Source organism: Martes martes (genome assembly GCF_963455335.1).
Source record: "Martes martes genome assembly, chromosome: 1".
Classification (NCBI taxonomy): Eukaryota; Metazoa; Chordata; class Mammalia; order Carnivora; family Mustelidae; genus Martes; species Martes martes.
In genome coordinates this window covers 163,256,978-163,276,927 of record NC_137888.1, presented here as the reverse complement: position 1 = coordinate 163,276,927, position 19,950 = coordinate 163,256,978, and the positions used below count along the sequence as shown (strand labels likewise).

At 48.4% G+C, this 19,950-nt stretch overlaps 1 protein-coding gene across 1 annotated transcript in view; it reads right to left on the bottom strand.

The window, feature by feature from the left end:
• The window catches only part of FGD5 (FYVE, RhoGEF and PH domain containing 5), a 120,669-nt gene that overhangs the window by 68,755 nt on the left and 31,964 nt on the right, over window positions 1–19,950 (bottom strand). Inside the window, exon 3 of the mRNA XM_080815599.1 lies at window positions 2,619–2,751. Within this exon, the coding sequence (XP_080671725.1) occupies window positions 2,619–2,751 (133 nt within the window). The remainder of the gene's footprint in view (window positions 1–2,618; window positions 2,752–19,950) is intronic.

Below are 19,950 nucleotides of genomic sequence, written 5' to 3'. Positions count from 1 at the left end.
CTGCTGCAAGGAGTCTAGACGCACCCTTCTCTCTCTGCGCTCTCAGAATGCCAGGATGAGGGTGGGCCCTGCCTTTGGCTGGTCATTGGTTCTACATGGCTCTGGCTCCAGGACACAGGAAAGGTCCCTGTCCCAGGTAGGAGCTGCTTCAGTTCTGCCACCCTGCCATTGTCACTGAGCTCAAATGGACCTTGCGTAGGTTGCTTCCCTGTCCTACCCACGGTCCCACCCACTCTGACCGCCATGTGTTCTTTTACTGTGCGCCAGACACTTGTCTCCTCAGATTTACTCTCAAGACTACTGTGAAGTAGGCACCATTATCGTTTTTCCCGTTTTACAGAAGAGGACACAGAGGAACAGAATGGTTAAGAAATCACCCATTTCCTAGTGACTCAGCTAGCAAGTGTCAAAGTTGAGTTTGAACCCCTCGTTCCTTATGCTACCCCACCTCTTGCAAGCTCCTAGGGGTGTCCATGCAGTGGTCTGGAGGCCACAAGGCTGGGGAGCTGACCCAGATGACCACCATGTCCAGGACCCTGGGACTTCATGTCTCTACAGTGGTCCTGAGCAAAAAGGACCCTCCCTTCTCTGTCTCCCCTTCTGCCTTCCAGATAGTTATTATGCCCCTACTACGTGGCTAGCACTTTTACATCTGTGCTCTCATTCAACCCTCCCACAGCCCAGTTACTATTAATGTTCTCATTTTACAGATGGGGAAGCTGAGATCCTGCAATGGGGAATGACTGGCCCACAGTAACACAGCTGGAAGAGGAGACACAAGTGGTCCCAGAGGAAAGTTTGACAGAGAACCCAGTGCTATGGTGGGGAACCATCACTAGGTGGGGGACCCTGAGGTACAGAAAGTTGCACAGGGGATGCCCCACTGCTCTGTCAGCCCTTCAACTCTTCTTGGCCTGGTAACCAGATCCAACTCCCAGCTTCAGAGTGGGGACCAAATCCCAAATAACAACTATCTGCTCCCAAGCTCCACAACCCCGGGGGATGCCCAGAAAAGCCACAACCATTTCTAACTCTAACTGGCACCACTAACTCAAAGCTCCTCTCCCTGCCCTCAAGGATGCAACAGTTCTTTCTGGGAAGAGGGGAAGAAGTGGAGAGGTAAGAGAAGGCTTCCAGGGCTTTGGGGGGAAAACAAACAAACACTGGCCTTGGAGCCAGCCAGACCTCATTTTGAGTCCAACCCCTTCAATCACTAGCAGATTGGCCTTGAGCAAGTCACTTAATTTCTGTGTCCTCCACTATACCACAGGGGTGGTGGTACTGACCTTGAACTTGTTGTAAGGAGTAAAGGGGCATGGATTGTGGAAGACAACACACTCTATTCAGAGAGGGAGAGCAAGGGTCAGGAGCCACCAGGGGAAGGACTGAAGAGGAGCCAGGTGGAAAAACGACCCCCCCGCCCCTGCATTCCCACAGCCCTGGGGAGGCAAATTTATGAAGACCCTGAGCAGAGAGATAAATGAACTGATATCAAGGATATGAAAACAAAATGAAAGACATGACCATCTATACAAAGCTTGGTAAGGGCCAGGCACTTCTGCTGAATGCTTCCACAGGAGTAGCCGTTAATGAACAGGATAGGCCTACCCCAGCCGTGGAAGGACAGGATGACAAAGAGTGGGGGACAGACACCAGATGAGGTGCCTGAAGGAGGCTAGTTGGAAGGAGATGATGCTCCTTGGCCTCCCCAGCTACTCCTCTGTAGACAAGCCCAGGAGATGGGGTGGGAGAAATGTCAAGCTGGTCTCAACCTTCCTAGCCTGTCTTCCTGCAGTGGGGGTGTCCCTCTTGGCCTAAATTTGTGGCCCCTGGCCCCTCATGGTGTTTGCTGGTTGACGTGGAATAAACAGCCGAGTGATTCTGGGCGAGTTCTTCACTTCTCTGTTTCGAGACATACCTGAGCTCCAAGAAGCAGTGTGTGGAAGGACTACAATCAGCCAGCGAGTGGAGGTGAACACGGGCTTCCGTGCACCTGAGCGAGCACATGTAATCACCACCATGTCCCGATGCCCACTGAGAGGTCTGGGCCACCACTTGGTCCCTACATCAGACAGGGACCCACTGTCTGCCTCCAAACAAGTGACAGCTCTCCTCTCAGCCATACCCCATCTAAGCAATGCTGCAGGGTATGGGAAACCAACTCTCATTCCAAAACTGTCTTCAGTTAATGAAGCTCACACACTTCCCTTAACTTATCCTCATGATTCCCACTTTACAGATGAGGAAACTGAGGCCCACAGGCCTAAGGTCATTAGAATCCAGGTCTGTCTTGATTCAAATCACGCAGCTCTACTTCTCTTCAGCCACAAGGGCTCTGGGAAGACCCAAACTGCCTCAGACCCAAGAAGTCAGCAGGAGCAGTCACCCCGGTATCATCAATGCAGGACCCTGTGTCTCCTCATGTGTCTAAACGCTGCAGTCCCAACTGTACAGTGACTCAGCCTCTGTATCCAACTTGGGGCCAGCTACTTGCAAACAGCTCCCTCCTCACTAAGAAGGGGTCCAGTACAGTGGATCTTTTCACCGTCTTTTCTCGGCCTTTACATCTCTGACTTCCCACAACCCACTGACCCCTTGCCCAGGGTGGGGCATCCTACCTTGTGGGTGAGGCTGGGGTCTCTTGGAGCACTGTCCTCCTCCTCCGAGCTTCCCTGCTCTTCATCTGATGACAGGTCCTCTTTAGGGGTGGCCGCCGAGATGGGACAGACCTTATAGGGTTCTGTGTAGGCGCTGGGGTCAGAGCAGAGGAAAGAGAGGGTTAGACTCCCTGTCCAGCAAAGGCAAAGTGAATACACCAGGAGGCCTATTAATGTCATAAGCCATTAACGAGCATTCTGTGTGCAAAGCTCCATGCCTGCCCTACATGGGGACCTAGAACTAGATAAGACACAAGCCCAAAAGTCCCTGTGTGCTCCCACTCCAGCCATCTTGGCCTCCCGGTAGTTCCCTGAAATTGCCATGCTCTTTGCTGCCTAAGCGCCCTTGTACATGCTAAGACAGACTTGTCTCTCTGTTAGATATAAGTCAGACTGTGATCCTGGAGGGTACAAATAATTACTGTGAGGGCAAGAGATGTTCAGTCTGATTGGTCCGACAGTCTGGACTGGCCTGGTCAGGCAGCAGGATCTGTTCCCAAGGTGGCCATGTTCCTCTGGGCCTGAATGAGGGATGCAGTGATGCAGGACGGTTCAGGATGTGCATTCTGGACCTTGGTGCCTGCCTTATCATCAGCTAGATCATGGACAAGACACCACTCGGAGTATCAGTTTCCACCTAGGTGGATAATGATTTCTGTTTTATTTTCTTGCTGGCGCTGTGATGATCAATGCTTGCACAGGTGAGATAACAAACTCATATGACTATGACTATGACATAGGCATTGCCCATATTTATTTATTTATTTATTTATTCATTCATTCATTCAATCAATAAATGTTTATTGATTGCCTGCTTTATGCCAGGCACGGAGCTAGGCAGAGGGTAACACAGTGGCAAATAAAGCAGATATGGTCCTTGTTTCAAAAGAGGAACCATGAATATATGACCGTAAATTATGATAAGTGAAGGAGAAGAAAAAAGTGCTTTCATAGGGAATAACAAGGGGGAACTGTTTGGACAGGTCAGGGAAGGCTGCTCTGAGGCTGTGAGCAGGAGCAGGAGCTCTGTGATAGCATGAGCAAACTTCCAGGAGAAGCAGCATAAAACAAACCAACCTGTAGTAGAAGAATCCTCCTTTTCTCTGAATTCACAACTATCCCCACAGAAGAGGCTCTAACGCCATTACAACCACCGCCTTGCTCTGCTCCCTGCTCTGGGCCTCTCTCTCCACCCAGCAGAGTGGTTGTCTACAACAGGGATCAGGCCATGTCCCCCTCCTATTTGGAAACTTACAGTAGCTCTCTCCTGCCATGGGCAATGTGGTTCCAGACAACTTCTCACAAAATTTGGTCTTATTAAAGTCTTTTTAAAAAATCTATTTATTTATTTGAGAGAGAGAGCAAGCACGAGCAAGAGGAACAGAGGGAGAGGAAGAGAGAATCTCAAGCAGACTCCATGCTCAGCATGGAACCTGATGCGGGGCTCAGTCTCAGGACCCCAAGATCATGACCTGAGCTGAAACCAAGTCAGATATTCAACCAACTGGCCACCCAGACACTCCTGGTCTTATTAAATTCTAATCAAATACTTATTTCTGCCCTCTGGGAATGCCACAATGTGGCACTAGAATAATGGATGGATGGATGGACAGATGGATGGACAGACTGAAGGAGAGGAGGGAGCATTCACTTGCTGAAATGGCTGGGCCAATGCTAGCCCAGGCCTCATGTGGGCAAGGACACTGTTCTTACCTCCGGCCCTGGGCCAGGCAGAGAAGCATGGCCAGGGTGGGAGACATCAGGACCAGAAAAACTGAGCCTTAGCCTACAGTGGCACTAGGGGCCACCTTGGAGCTCTTTTTCAACTACTGCAGCAGCCAGAACCAAGGATACCTATCTCCAGAACACCTGGAACCCAAGAAGCAAGGAGCTGAGTCAAGAGCAGAAGAGGCATCTCCTGGTCCACATTGAGGCCATGAGGTCAGGCAGATCAGGGACAAGGTGGCCTATTTTTGCCTGGGCTTCTGTGGACAAAATGTGTGTGTGGTAGCAACTAGTTCTGCTCTTGTGTGCAGATATACAAACTAAGTGCTGACCCGGGGTGAGCCATAATTCACTCTGCCATCTAACTGGCTACCCTTCTGACCAGACCTCTTGCTTCTTTGTCAGAATTGACTTTGTTGTCCTTTTCTTTCAAACTAGGAGAGCAAACAGTGGATTCTGCAGCAAGCCCTATACCATTGTGGTATAAAAAGGCATGTAAGCACCTCCCCTCCTAGGACCACCCTACATTTCCTTCACTGCCCCTTCACTACACCCCCAGGGGCCACTGGAGGTCAGAGGAACACCACACTTGCTTTAGAGAGCTCAGAACCTCCTTCAAGAAAGTGACTGTGTGGACCAGTCTTAGGGAGGAGCCCTAGATCCCTTCCCTGTGGAGCTTCCTACATCAATTTGCACTGTGTGTGTCCTCAGACAGTGAGTGGAGCCCTTCTCCCCTGCAAGAGGGATGGCCACATTAGGCCCCAGCAGGAGCCCATTATGCTCTGTGGAGGACAGCCAGTAGTGGTGAGGGATGAAGCAGTTAACTGTGCCCTTGGACGGTTCTCCCTCCATATCAAGGGAAAGAAGATAGATGCCAGGCCTTTCTAAAATGCCCTGTGAAGGAGCACAGGATTCCCATCCAAGCGTCCCACAAGTGAAGGTATCAGCATCATCCCAGACAACAAGCTGGAAATCTCAGCATTACCACCTCTCCCAGTGTGTGGAGCTGGGTCTCAGGTTGCCAGGCAAAAGGTGGTTCATTTTTTATCATCTGTGCTATTATTTTATTTTCTGTTTGAGAGGTGGTAATGTGCAGAGATTAGAGCTCACACTCTCGAGTCAGACTGCCTGCATTCAAATTCTTCTCAGCCCAGTACCAGCCATGTTTAACTTCACCAAGCCTCAGGGGTGCCTAATTCACTGAGGTATTGGGAGGATTCAATGAGTTACATAATGTAAAACACTTAGAGCCATGTCTAATGCCTAACTCACTAACTGGGAGCTCTCTCATTAGCAGCTCAGCTTTAGCTGCATACAGCTGTTCTACTATTTACCTACTATTGTCTTTAAGTCAACCCATTTTTAACATGTGCGAACACTATGACGTCATCCCAAGTGATAACACCCATGAAGTCACAGTGTGTGACTTCACATAATTATTAATCTATAACAGTTTGACTAACATTATGTTGCTCACCATCAGAGACCCACAGGCCTCACAGACGCAAACACAGTTAACTCTGAACCACCGACCATCCACCCGCAACCAAGCTCAGCCATGGCCAGGAACTGGCTCATGATCTTTCATTCTACTTCCTCCTCTGACTTCAGTTTTCAAGAAAGATCTAGAATGGAAGTCAGGAGACAAAGGTTTGGGTCTTATGATTATATTTCTGATTCATTTATTTCACTGTCCTATTTAGGGACTGTGAACACAACAAATGGAGATAAACTGCCATTAAAAATATGCTTTCACAATATAAAAGAGTAAGTATAATCCAATGCCTTTGCAGATTCAATGGAAGTTGTAGCAACAGACCTGATTTTGTATAGAAGTCATTCATTTAATAAGCAAAGAAAATATTCTAAGACCACAAGTGTCAACACAGCTGCCCCTACCGAGCCTTCATATTTGCTACCAGGCTGATCGTCAAAGACAGGGAAGAAAACAACTCTGAGAAATGTTTTTGACAACTTCCACCCAAATGCTCCAACAGGCTCTAGTAGAACTTGTGTCCTGTGTAACCACTCCTTCCCTTGGGGAGTCAGACCCGGAACCGTGACATATCCCATCCATCTCACCAGTCTGTCAACATGAATCTCCCAGACGGGTCCTTTGCAAGGGCTTCCATGCTCTGTATTTTTAGCCATGGTTCCTGTCTGTTTTGTTTTTCAGTCATTCAAAAAAAATGCCTATTAGGAATCCTTTGTGTTTTAGATTCTGCACTACAGGTGCTGGTAGGCCATGGGTGAACAAATAGACATTATGGATAATGCCCATTGGAATAACAACTGAGATGCTGTCTCCAGATAGCTTATTTGACCATAACGATATATTACATATGAAAAAGCCTTCTAACCCACCCACTTACCCAACTACATATTCTTTCATCCACCCACCCATTCATCTCTCCAATCACCTATCCACTTAGCCATCCATCCACCTGCCCACCCTGCCATCCTTCTATCCCTCACTTACTTATTCAACAAACAGGGATTAGCATGTACATCAAGGAGCTCAAACATGGAGAAGTTAAAGATGACTAAAGTACTCTCTCTGATTCGTAGAAAGTACAGTGTAGTAGGGTAGTCATCTTGTCTCCAAGAAAGTACAGTGCAAAGTACTGGTTAAGAGGGTGGGCTCAGAAATCAAGCTGTATTGGTTTGAATCCCAACTCTGTCACTTCAAGCAAGTTCTTAACCTTCCCATGCTTTCATTTTTTTGTGTGTTTGTTTTTAAATCTATAAATCAAGGGCAATGACACATGCCAGGAAAAATCAGCAAAAGGGTTAGGCAGTTAGGACTGTAAGTTTAGAGACCAAGTGGCCTGGAAATCTGGCATCAGGTCAGAGGAGAGTCACTGTGTGACTTTAGGCAAGTCACCCAATTTCTCTGTTTCCCATCTGTAAAGTGGGGATGACTATGTAGATTCACTGAGGGATTAAATGAGAACATAATGGGGAAAGTGGTCACTGGCTGGCACGCAGTAGGTCCTTTCTGGCCAGACCACAAAAGGGCCAAGTTCTAAACCCCTAGACTAGTCTCCACAGAGCTGTATCCTCCCTCTGAGTTGATCTGTGTTTTAAAAGGAACATAAATTAGAGCTGCCCAGAGCTCATTACCTTAAATGACCCTCCAAATGAGCACAGTCCTCTCCAGCAGCCTAGAGTCGTAAAAGGACATGTGCATCCACGTGGGGGGACGAATAGTTTCTAACCCGGCCCAGGGCTGTCCAGCTCTGCCCATTAAATCCCATCCTAGTAACACTCACTGGGAGCCATAACCCTAAGCACAGCCAAAATGGCTTAACAACTCATGAAAAAGGAACGCTTGCCTCACCGACAATCTGTCGGCGGGCACTCTGGCCCCAGACTCCATCCTTGCTGGTACAATGATATGTGCGAAGGAGGCCAGAATGCAGATGTAACATCCTTTGGCTCCTCTGACATAGGCTGGGACCTTTCTGAAGTTTGCCAGCTCAGCCAGGAGGGGCAGGGGGCTTCAGGACTGCTCTCTGGGAGCTGGAAAGTTGGAGATGGAGACAAGATGACTACCCTAATTAGCAGAACAGCTGGAAGAGCTTAAAAGTGGACAGAGGGAAGGGCTGGCTGCACAACCAGGGATTTCCAAACCCCCAGACATTCAGTCCTGTCCCTGCCTACTTCCCCCCCACTCCCTCACCCCCAGGCACCTTCACAGTTCACTTGATCCCTCCAGACCTTCCCCAGGTTGCACTTTCTGCTCTGAGACTTCCTTGTCACTCAGAATTGACCCCTCCCATGTTCCCCTTCCTCAAAGGGACATTAAGACTTTCACAGATATACCCATCATCTGCACTGTAACTGGGAACCTTCCATCTAATACAGTGGAAATTGCTTAAGATGGGGGTCAGAGACCTGGGAGTCCTGAATTCACCACTAACCCAATGCACTATCTGGGCTACAGGATTGTCAAGATGGGCCTCAGTTTCCACACCTGTAAAATGCAGGTGGAGAACAAGACCCCCAGGCATGTGAAACCATGTACTGAAACCAGATAGCATGCATCCCGCAGCCTAAAAGCAGCTGCCTGTCTGTCTCCACACCACTGGAGTGAATCTCTGCTTTGTTCCCTCTTGGAGGGAATGCATCCTGCACCCAGGGTCAGCCAAGGGATAGCGCTTGTAATGGTTCCCAGAAACATGATTGAAGGAGAGGCTTTTTTAAAATTTAATTTCCATTTTTTGCTAAGTAAAAACAGAAGTACATCCTTGCTCTCTATCCTATGACATCTCCACCCCTCTTCTTGAAATACAGCATCAGTGGTTTTGTAAGAATTTATTTTCTTGTAATAATAGCTCTATTGAGATATAATTCACACATCCTAAAATTTTGCCCTTTTAAAGTGTACAATTCAGTGCTTTTTAGTGTATCCACAGAATTGTGCAACCATCATTACTACTTAATTTTAGAACATTTTCATCAACCCCCAAAGAAACCCCACACCATTCAGGAGCCAATCACTAGAACTGGTCCCCAGCTCCAGGCAACCACTAATTTACTGTGTGTCTCTATGGATTTGCCTTATTCGGGACATTCATAGAAATGGAATCCTATAATCCTTTTGTGTGTGGCTGCTTTAACTTTGCACAAAGTTTTCAAGGTTTATCCATGGTATAGCATGTAACAGCTCCTCATTCTATTTTATGGCTGAGTAATATTGCCCTATAAGTCTGTACCGCATTTTGTTTTTCCATTCACCTGTCGATAGACATTTTGATGGCTTCCACTTTTTGGCTGTTTGAAGAGTGTTTCTATGAACACTCATGTGAAAGATTTTTTACATGGACACATGTTTTCATTTCTCTTGAGTCTATATATAGGAGTTGAGGTCATATGGTAACTCTATGTTTAAGATTTTGAGGAACTGCCAGACTGTTTTTTGGCCGTGCCATTTGATAATCCCACTGGCAACGTTAAGGGTTTCAATTTCTCACCATCCTCATCAATACCTGTTATTGTCTGTCTTTTTAATTTTAGCCTTCCCAGTGGGTTTGAAGTGGTTTTATAGGGATTTTCAAGGAATTCTGTTCTCCTTGCTTCCAGTTCAGCCTCCTTTTGCTCCAAACAAACATCTTTCTCTTCTAGCCAAAGGGAAACACAACTATAACTATGAAGGCTTTCTTTTCAGTGAATCCATGAAAGTTCAGAGGTCCAGAGGGGGTAAATATTAATACTTTTGGAAGATCTTCAGAAGTCTCATAAAATGATAGACTAATATAAAGAGGTAACATACTAAAGAAAAATTACCAGTCAGAGCCCCAAACTCACCAGAGGGATCATCTCCCAGGTTCTGGCTTTGGGAAGCAGTCACTACCCTCCTGCAACTTGGGGAGGTGCAGAGAGCACAGGAAGAGTCCTGCATGTCTGGCCCTTAGCAGCAGCGCCACTGCTGGCACAGAGGCCTAGCTCTGCCACTGACCCCTTAGCATTGCAGCCATCTCTGGCACCCCAGCAAAGGATAATGTTAAAGGACATTTCACCTCTTGAGGGCAGGTGGCAGTTCTGCCACTTGTCAGCCCAATGACCCTAGGCCAGTTGCTTAACCTGCCCAGCTTTCTCCTTTGTAAAAGGGAGATGGTAACAGTACTTACCTTCCCAGGGTCTAGAAGATGATGTCTGTGAGTGAGGCGGGTAAATTGCTCAGCACAGTGCCCGACAGTTTTATCTGCTACAATCATCTGAACTAAACGCCAGGGCTGAATTCATTAGGAGGAGTTCCTCAAGGTCATACAGACCCAGGTTCTAGTCCTACCTCTGTGACCAGCTTGCTGTGTGACACTGGGTGGGCCCTTTCCTCTTCCTGGACAGCAGCTTCCTCATCCCCATATTTCCTCAAAATAAGGGAGTTAGAGGACCTCAGAAGGCCGTTCCCACCGTGATGTTCTGTGCCTTTATGTCCACAGGGGTCTGCCACGAAGCTGAGGAAGTTTGTCCTGGTGATTCCTGCACATGTCTGCCTTCCTCAGCCCTTACATGCAGCCAAACCGCTGACCCACTGGCCCATGGACACCTCTGTGCCCTCCCATCTCTGAGTCTCATCCTGCCCACCCCCTCCTCCACTTGCCTCTGACCCCCTCCCCCGCAAAGTCTATGCACACACCAGCTCTTTCAGGAAGCCTTCTGCTTCTCTCCTGCTGGAAGGGGCTCCCATCACAGCTCACATTTTGTGCCTACAGTTATTTATGTGCCTGTATTAGCTCCCCCATCAGCCACAGTTCTTTCAGGGAGGGGAATCACCTGCTTGTGATGCACTCTGCATCTTCCATGAACAGCACATAGTAGGTGCACAACAAACATGTGTTGAACCACTTGTCCTACCCCAGCTGATTTATCTGACTTGCCGTCAGCCTGTCGGTGACGGCCTCCCTATTCTTCCCTATCCAGCAGGTGCGCCACACCTTTGGTGGAAGTGGTACCAGCAGGCGTTGCCAGCACTGAGGATGCTGTGGCTAGCCAAGTCTTAACAGATAAATGGGCTTTCTTTTACTACTCAGGCCATCATTTTATATTACTTCAAAAATGGCTGTGGGTAGGGGTTGGGAGAGACACTCTGTGGGGTGGCTCTCATTCAGCCATAGGTTCAGTGGGTGCTGAAATACTGGTGGCTGGGATTGCCTCAGTTTCCTCATCTGTAAGATGGGCTCCATAGCTGTCAGTCCAAAGCACCCAGTCCAGAGCAGGAGGGGACTTGGACACATTGTTCTCCTACCATCTCTGCTCTGGGATTCAGAGTAAGTGAGACCACAGGGGAGGCGGAAGGGAGGGGAACCACTGCTGCCACCTCAGGCAGCTGGAGAGGATGCGGTGGCTGGAGATTCATGGAGAACATTATAATTCTATAACCACAGACCACATCTGAAGCTGCCAAGAGCTAGGAGAGGGGTCATTTGTGGTTTCTTTGTGTGGTGATCTGAAAAACAATCCCCTCTTCCCACCCCTCCCTTCCACAAGGACAGAGCTAGCCAATAATACCAGGGGCAGCTGCGATAGTAGCGGAAAGAGAGCCGGTGATTTGGTGCTTACTATGTGCCGGGGACTGCAAATTCTTCCCCACCACTGTATCCTGTAGGTTATTACCATGCCATTTTACAGATGGAGAAGCAAGCACAGACAGAAGTGCAAAGCTGGGATCTGAACACAGGGAATCTGGTTCAGAGCCTGTCCTTCGAACTACTCACCTATCCCACATCTACACTGCAGTAGCAGCAGCTAAGGGTTACTGAGCAGTGTGCCCAGCACGCCTCATGCATTACCCCGCGGATCCTCTCAACCACTTAGCTCGGCAGGCACCGTTACCATCCTCACTTCTCATCTGAAGAAACTGAGGCTCTGTGAGGGTAAGTGACTTCCCCAAGGTCCACTCTGTTCTTCTCCTTCCACTAACCCAGACAGAGCCACCAGTGAACCCCAGCTGGACCCACTCATTAGACATGTTAATTCTTCTGGTTCACTGTTGCCTTCTCTGTGCTGGGGAGACAGGCATGAGAATGTATGAGAAGGGCCAGGATGCACAGGAGTATCCACAGTGCAACAACACAAGGAGGGCAGAGGGCGAGGGCCTTTCTGACACACATAAACACAGAGTCACAGGTGGCCAGAGTGGGACATCTGGATGGGCGACACAGAAGAAATCAATCACACAAAGCCAGACAGAAAGAAAGAAGAAAACAAAGAAACAAACACACTAAGGCTTAGACCCAGCAGGGAAGAGGACACAGGCAAGGAAAACACCCCAGGACCCAGACATACAAATACAAACACACACACACACACACACACGAGTCTTGTCATGTCTTGTCACATGACTCATCTTGTGGCCTTGCTGAACTATATCTGCCTCTTTTGCCCCAAATAGGGAAGAAGCATTTTCGGAGAAATGCCACCTTTAGCCAAAGGCCTTTAAGATCCTATAAATCTGCCTTGCTTCTCTAGGGCAGGGACTGCCTTTTAAGAACAGATGCCTGGGAAATGTCTGCTGACCTGACTCCCTCATGGTCGGGCCTAGGGTCAGTGGCTGATGGGTTCTCCTCTCTAGACCCAGGTCCAACCTCAACTCCTATTCCAGGAAGCCTTTCCTGACCACTGAGACAGGTCTACTGGGAAGCTAATGAGGCTTACGCTTCAGGCCCCGTACCTGCATGGGTCCCTTTCAAGGCTCTGTAGATTATTAAATATTCTTCACTGTACATTCTTTTTCTTAAAGAGAACCCACAGATTGCATAAGCTTCACAGCCTGCCCCTGCCTGGCCACACCTGCTTACAGAAGAAGCCCTGCTCCCCTTGACATGGCCTGTACCCACAGACAGCTCTCATCTGGCTATGGCCTTAGGTTTTCACATGTTTTTTCTCCCTCCCCAGACTGTAAGCTCCTTCCTGCCAGCCAAGAGCACTGAATTCTGCATAGAACACCTGCTGGCTTTTGTTGGCTCATGGGGATGGGGAGAGCACCTCCAGCCAGGCTCCTGGCATCCCTAAACAGGTGTGGTTTTGGAGCATTCCAAAATCAGAGTGCCCTACCCAATACAGGCACACCAAGGACGGAACACCCAGTATGTGCACTGCCTCACCGACACAATCCACATTTGTTGAAGGTCTGCCCCATGCCTGGCACTGCGGACACAGAGGTAAAAGAGAGCCTTCTTATCTGCCCCTCAGGGACTCACGGCCTGTTGGGAAAGCAGACAGGACAGATCAACAGGATACAAGGTGGTGAGGGCTATGAGGAAGCAACTCAGACAAAGGACCCCTAAACCTGTGTGTGTGTGGTGAGGAGAGGGCCACAGGAGGGCTCCAGCCCAGGGCGAGACCTGACTGAGTGTGAAGGTTGAGCAGAAGACAAAGAAAAGAGAGTGGTAGGGAAGAACATTCCAGGGAAGTTTAAGCAAAGGGAGAAATGCCGGGTCCTGTGTGCGGGGAACCAGAATCACCCACTACTTGGTAAAGAGAGCTGGGAGAAGAGGCTGGCAAGGCAGCAGAGCTCTCAAATGCAGGGCTAAGGCACCTGAACTGTGTGTCCCAGGGGTCATGAGGAGCCAGCAAAAGGTTTTAGCCGGGGGAAGGACCTGCCTAGTTTTGCTCCTGAGAGCTCGCCCTGGCCACGTGTGAACAGCAGTGGGAGACATGCCAGAGGGGAGGCTGGGAGACCAGAGGCGGCTAGCCAGAGGCCTGGGTGGGGGGTGGTGAGGCTTGGGCTCAGGCAGGCCTGTGGGACACAATGTACTGTTTTCCTCATTTCATAGATGAGAAGACCGAGGCCCCAAGGTACCAGGAGATCGGCTCAGGGAGACACAGTTAGCAAGTCGGAGTTCCAAGATCAAATTCAAATATCAAATTCAAATATCCCTAAATATAATCCTTGTTTCTTAAAGTGTGAAATCAGGTATGTGAAAGCAACACAGTGCCTGCCACCTGCACGGATTCAATGAATGTTAGTTCCCTTTCCAATTCTTACCCAGGCTTAAAAAAAATAGCCTGTACTCCTAATATAATCAATACAGGGAATATTTTTACAAAATTTCAGTTTATACATACTTCTTCAGGAACACTTCTATGGCATAAGTGAAGCCAGTCTGTACTCCCTGGGTTATAGGGCCGAAGGGGGCTGGCCTGTTCTTTCACCATCCTGCTTCTCACAGCTGGGCCGTGAGCTTGCTATACACATGTTAGGACTGCAGCAAGTGCCCATTTAACAGGTGGGGAAATTGAGGTCCAGGGCGGGAAGGACTAAAGGCAGATCTCCTGTTACCCAGCTTAATGCTCTTTCCACTGCTCCTAGCAGCCTCCCCCAGGAGGAGGGGGTCAACAGTCTGGGCGTTTTGGAGGCAGGCAGGGCGTGGCAGTTTTGGAGGGAAGAGGCCAGGGGAGGGGCGGGGCTGCCTGGGAAGTGGGACCTTTCCCTTCAACAACAACAAAAAGTCTCGTCCTTGGGGTGGGAAGAGGGGCACCCACCCTCAGCCCTCCCACCAGCGCCCAGACACATCTTCTGCACTCCCAGAGGCTAGCTGCCCCTCCTCCACCCACCTCTCAGGCCTTGTCCTGCATTTCCTGTAAATACCGACACTTCCTCCCCTGGGAGGGCCTGGCAGTGCTGGAGCCACACCCGGCTGGCTTGCCACACAATGGCTGGGCCACTCCACACCCCAGGCCGTCCCTGGGACTCAGAGAAATGCCACCTTTTGCTAGAGCTGGCCTATCCAATGCTGCCATGACAAAGGTGGGCAAAGTAAGGTTTGGGCAGGGGGAGAAGTTTAGCCTGGGCTACACAGCCAGTGTGCAGCAAAATGCATGGTCACGTCTCACTCATCTCTCTACTCCAACACCATCTACACTGCCTACCACAGGTTGAGTCCTGGCAGTGAAAATGCTGGTTAGGAGCAGGCTCTGGAGCCAGCCCCACCTGGGTTTCCAAAACCTGTTCTCTGCCACTCACCAGCTATGTGACCTTGGGCAAGTTTTCTGTGCCTCACTGTCCTCATGTGTAAAATGGGAAAACAATAATACCAATCTCAGTTATTTTGTGAGTATTTAGTGAGTTGACATATGTAGAAAGCACCTAGGCCAGTGCCTGGAACAAAGCTCTATGTTATCATTGCAGCTTTTAAATGTCCACTGAAAACTGAAATCCAGGACAGACCCAGGTCTCCAGGCCACAGCCCACCAGGGAATGCATGTGGGGGTTGGATTTCCAAACTCTAAATAGTCCAGGGCTAGAAGGGTTGTTTGGGGAGTCAGGAGACTTCTCTTTTGCCAGTGATTCACCCTGTGAACTTTAGCAAAACCACTTCCTTCCTCTGTGCCTTGGTGTCTTCAGCTATTAAACAGTGATCAAAATCCCTGCTCTGGACCTCATGGGTTATTGGGGGATCAAACGAGACAATAGGCAGGAAAGCAAATCAACGTGTTAGGTGTTTAAGGTCGGAGCTGGCATTCCCAAACAAATCATCACAAAACCTAGTCTTCAACAATAAAGTCGTAAAGTCTTTCTTGGTACAGTATCGATAGTACAGCTACACTGAGAGCCCCCTGTCCCCTGGCCCCTGGACAAGCACCTACCTGTAATTTCTCATTTACTCCTGGAGACTGGTCCACGAGCAGGGTGGTAACAGCCCATGTCACAGCTTACGAAACAGGCGGTGAGGTGCTGGAATCAGGACTGGAACAGATTTCTCTGACTCCAAAGAGACTATGTATGCTGCCTTTAGGAGAGTGGTTCCTTCAATATAAGGCTCCAAGAGTGGGCCATGCAGGACTTCCTTACCTCTGTGCTAAGATCTGCACTGAACTCTACAGCCTACACACACCCCTGCACACTCCTCCTCAGGGGATTCTCCCCACAAACCCGTAAAGGCAGGTACCAGCACCTCAAACAAAGAGGAGGACGTGAGGCCTAGGGAGGTGAAGCAGCCTGCCCAGGGTCCCGCATTAGGAGGGTAGAAATGGAAGGCCAGGACGTAGGTATCCGGTCCCATGCCTAGAACTCTCCCCTTTGTAGGACAACACTTCTTTGTTCCCTGCATGGACCTCAGAGGATTCTGAATGGTGGTTCCTGATTCCAGACCCAGCGTGGGGGCATGTCAGGACCCAGGGTGCCGTGTGAGCACTTTTTGGGGCCAATGGCTGGGTATCTGGAAGTATTTAGGAGTTGTGCGGCGAAGCCTGCTTTTTTTTTTTTTTTTTTGGCCAGTAACTGCTTTGAAATATGGGTTCTGAGGGCTGGGCTGCAATGCCAGCTGGCACGCCTTCTTTCCACACGCCCAGGACAGAGACTACAACAATGGAAGGCTGGAAAACTGCACATCATGTAGGCTCTTCTGTGAAAATTTCCAATTCCATTTCTGAAAGAAAGTGCTGGAAAAGAGGCAATGAACTGGAAAACAGAACTCTTGAGGACAGTGTGGCACCTTCTTCCTCAATCCCATCCTCACAAATCCTATCCTTCAGCTCCCCTACCCCTGCCCTGCCGGGGAGGAGCCCATGAGCCCCTAACCTGGTTGGAACATCTTCCCCCACATGAACATCAGACTGTGCACCCAAGTTCAATTTAAATGAGTTTGTTCACAGTTAGTGATTCAGGAGAAAAGTCTTAATGGGAAGCAAGCTGGAAGGAAGGATCATTAACTAGGTAAGTGTTTCTTAAAAGCAACTCAACTTTACAGAAATAAACCACAAAGCTGGCTGGGTTGATCTCTCACCCAGCCCCAAATCTGGCCTTCAAGCAGCCCAGCTCCTTTCTTTCAGCCTTCCCCTTCACCTACTGGGCCACTTGGCCCCCAACTTCAGTCTTAGCCCTCTCCGCATTCTGGGATCCATTCTGCCACTAGTCAGAGGGGACAGGGGAACTTTGCTTGGTTCCGCAGGATCTGAACATAAAGTGTATTAAGGCAGTCCTCAAACTGTAAAGCCTACAAGACAAGGCATGCTGGGGTGCTCACAGCTCCAGAGCCCATCCAGACTATGCTGTTTCTGATACAAAGTCACCTTGTAACAGTGGTCCATGCCTTGATAAATTCTCTCACATCCAGCTACATTAATCCTATCTGCATTACCTGCCCCCTGACTTCCTTGTTCAGAGAAACTTCCCAAACCTCCCAGGAAGAAAAACTAACAGATAAAACTACAACAATGCCATAGCTTTGCATGAGGAGATGAGAACCCCATCCCTAGAGGTACTCAAACTCTGGCTTGTTGAAAACTGAAAGGTCCAGTGAGGGGTAGGGTGTCGCTACCTCAAAAGTCCCTTCCCAACCCAAACTGACTACCCTCATTAGTTCTAATTCAAACTTCCCAGAGTAAAATATGTTATGAGTTAATAAGGCCAGAAAGTTGAGGATGACTTCAGAGTACAGCTGGGTGAAACCTTCCCTGCAATTCACTTCAATCCATACAATAGAGCAAGAGAACACCCCCACCTCCCCACCCCCGACCTTCAGGACCCAGACAAAGAAAATCACCTGGGGTGGGGTGGCACCAGGAGGATTTTGTTGACATGGGTTACAGAAAAGGAAAAAACCAAGACCAACCAGCCAACAAAACAAATAAAATCTAGAAGCTCTAGGTATTTTCTGAGTGAGCTAAGGCAGAATTTCTGAAAACTCTCAAATTCCAGGAGGCACAGAAGTTAGAACTGGAGATGAGGAAGACAGCTCTCTGAAACCTAGGGTAGTGACTTCCCTGAGCACCTTAGAAGATAATGAGACACCAGTCAAAGGCTACTGCAACCGACCAGACAAGCAGTATTTAGTTAAGAGGAGAGATAAGGGAAAGACTTTCCAGGAAGGAAAAACAGCATGATCAAAGCCATGAAGACACAGGTATGTGAGTGGACTATTTAGAAGAAACTGTTTTGTTTTTTAATTCAAGCATGACATGATGCCAGCTCTTTATATGCATTGCCTAATTTAGTTCTCCCAAGAAGCCTATGAGACAGGAATTATTAGCCCCATTTCACAATGAGAAAACTGAGGCACAGAGATATGACACAGCTTAAGCCCAAACGACATAGCTGTTAAACTATGCAAGCCAGGGTTTTTGGTTTTTTGTTTTTAAGATTTGATTTATTTATTTGTAGGTGGGGGGCACAAGTGAGGGAGGGCACAAGCAGGGGGAGCAGCAGGCAGAGGGAGAAGCAGACTCCCCAATGAGCAAGGAACCCGATGTGGGACTTGATCCCAGGACCCTGGGATCATGACCTGAGCCAAAGGCAGACGCTTAACCGACTGAGCCACCCTGGGACCCTGTAGCCAGGGTTTTAAACCAAGCCTGTGAGACTGAAAAGCAAGATGCTTTGTATCTACCTGTCCAAGATGGCTGTCCCTAAAGGGACACTTTCCACATTCCTTCCTCTACACAAATACAAGAATGTTTGCAAGGTCCTAAGGCTCTCCCCCCCACCCTCATGGACTTGACCCAGGGGGTGGTGATTTCCCCACACACCTAGTTAGGAAGCCATGCCTGCCTTCAGAATGGTTAGGGGAGTGTTCCTCTAAGGATGAACTAGGGGTACCTGGGGGAGTTTGTTACAAATGCAAATTTCTGGGCCACATCCTGGACCCTCTGGATCAGAATCTCTAGTTGAAGAGTCTGGGAACTTGTAGTTTTAACAGTTTTTTTTAAGGTATATTAAGATATGAGAAATACTGTAACTAAAAGAGTCAAGAGACTGGGGTTCAAATCCCAGCTTCCCTAGCTATACAACTCTGGGCAAGCTACTTCTCTTTTCTGAGCCTCCATTTCTCCATCTGTTGGGTGAGAATTCCTTCCCTCCAACCCTGAGAGTTGCTGTGAGGATCAAAGGAAGTTAGAAATTATCTTTTCTTATTGTGTTTTCATTTTCTTTGGGTAAATACCTAGTAGTGGAATTCCTGAACCACATTTTTACTTTTTTGAGAAATCTCTGTGCTGTTTTCCCCAATGACCACACCAACTCAGTGAAGATACGGAAGCAACCTAAATGTCTATCAAGAGATGAATAGAGGGGTGCCTGGGTGGCTCAGTGGGTTGAACCTCGGCCTTCAGCTCAGGTCATGATCCCAGGGTCCTGGGATCGAGCCCCGCATCGGGCTCTCTGCTCTGCAGCGAGCCTGCTTCTCTTCCTCTCTCTCTGCCTGCCTCTCTGCCTACTTGTGATCCCTGTCTGTCAAATAAATAATAAATAAAAATCTTAAAAAAAAAAAGAGATGAATAGATAAAGCAGACACAGTGTATATATACACAACAGAGTATCATGCAGCCATAAAAAGGATGAAATCTTGCCATTTGTGGCAACATGGATGGACCTAAAGGGTATTATATTAAGTAAAATAAGTCTGAGAAATATAAATACCAAATGATTTCACTCCCATGTGGAGTATAAAAAATAAAACAAATGAACAAACAAGCAAAAAGCAGAATTAGACCTATTACTACAAAGAACAACTGCTGGTCACCAGAGGTAAGGGGACAAGGGATGGAAAAACGGGGTGAAGGGGACTGAGAGGTACGGGCTTCCAGTTATGGAATGAATAAGTCACAGCAATAAAAGGCACAGCTCAAAGAATATAGTCAACAATATTGTGTTAACTTGTGCAGTGACAGATGATAGCAGTATGCAGTGAGCATAGCATAATACATAGAAACACTGAATCATTATGTGGTATGCCTGAAACTAATGTAACATTGTGTGTCAACTATACTTAATTTTTAAGGTTTTTTTTTTCTTTAAAAAAAAAAAGGAAGTTAGAGAAGCACAGGTGTAGATCCCAAAAGTTCTAAGCTCCTTGCAACCGTGAAATTAGTGCTTTGTTCACGGAAACTACTGTGATGGGGAGTGGCTGGCTGTGACCGCTTCAACAAGGCAAGTGGGATGTAGAGGGGGCAGGGAGGACTCCCCACGTCCCCCATCAAGGCAGGGTGAGCTGTATGGCATCCAGATGGCACTCTGCATGCAATTTACCACAACACCCTGGGGCCCAGGATTATCTGCAACCAGATCTGACTCAGTGTCAGGCCAAGAGAGCCTCTACAGAGGGAAGGGGGAATCCACATTTCA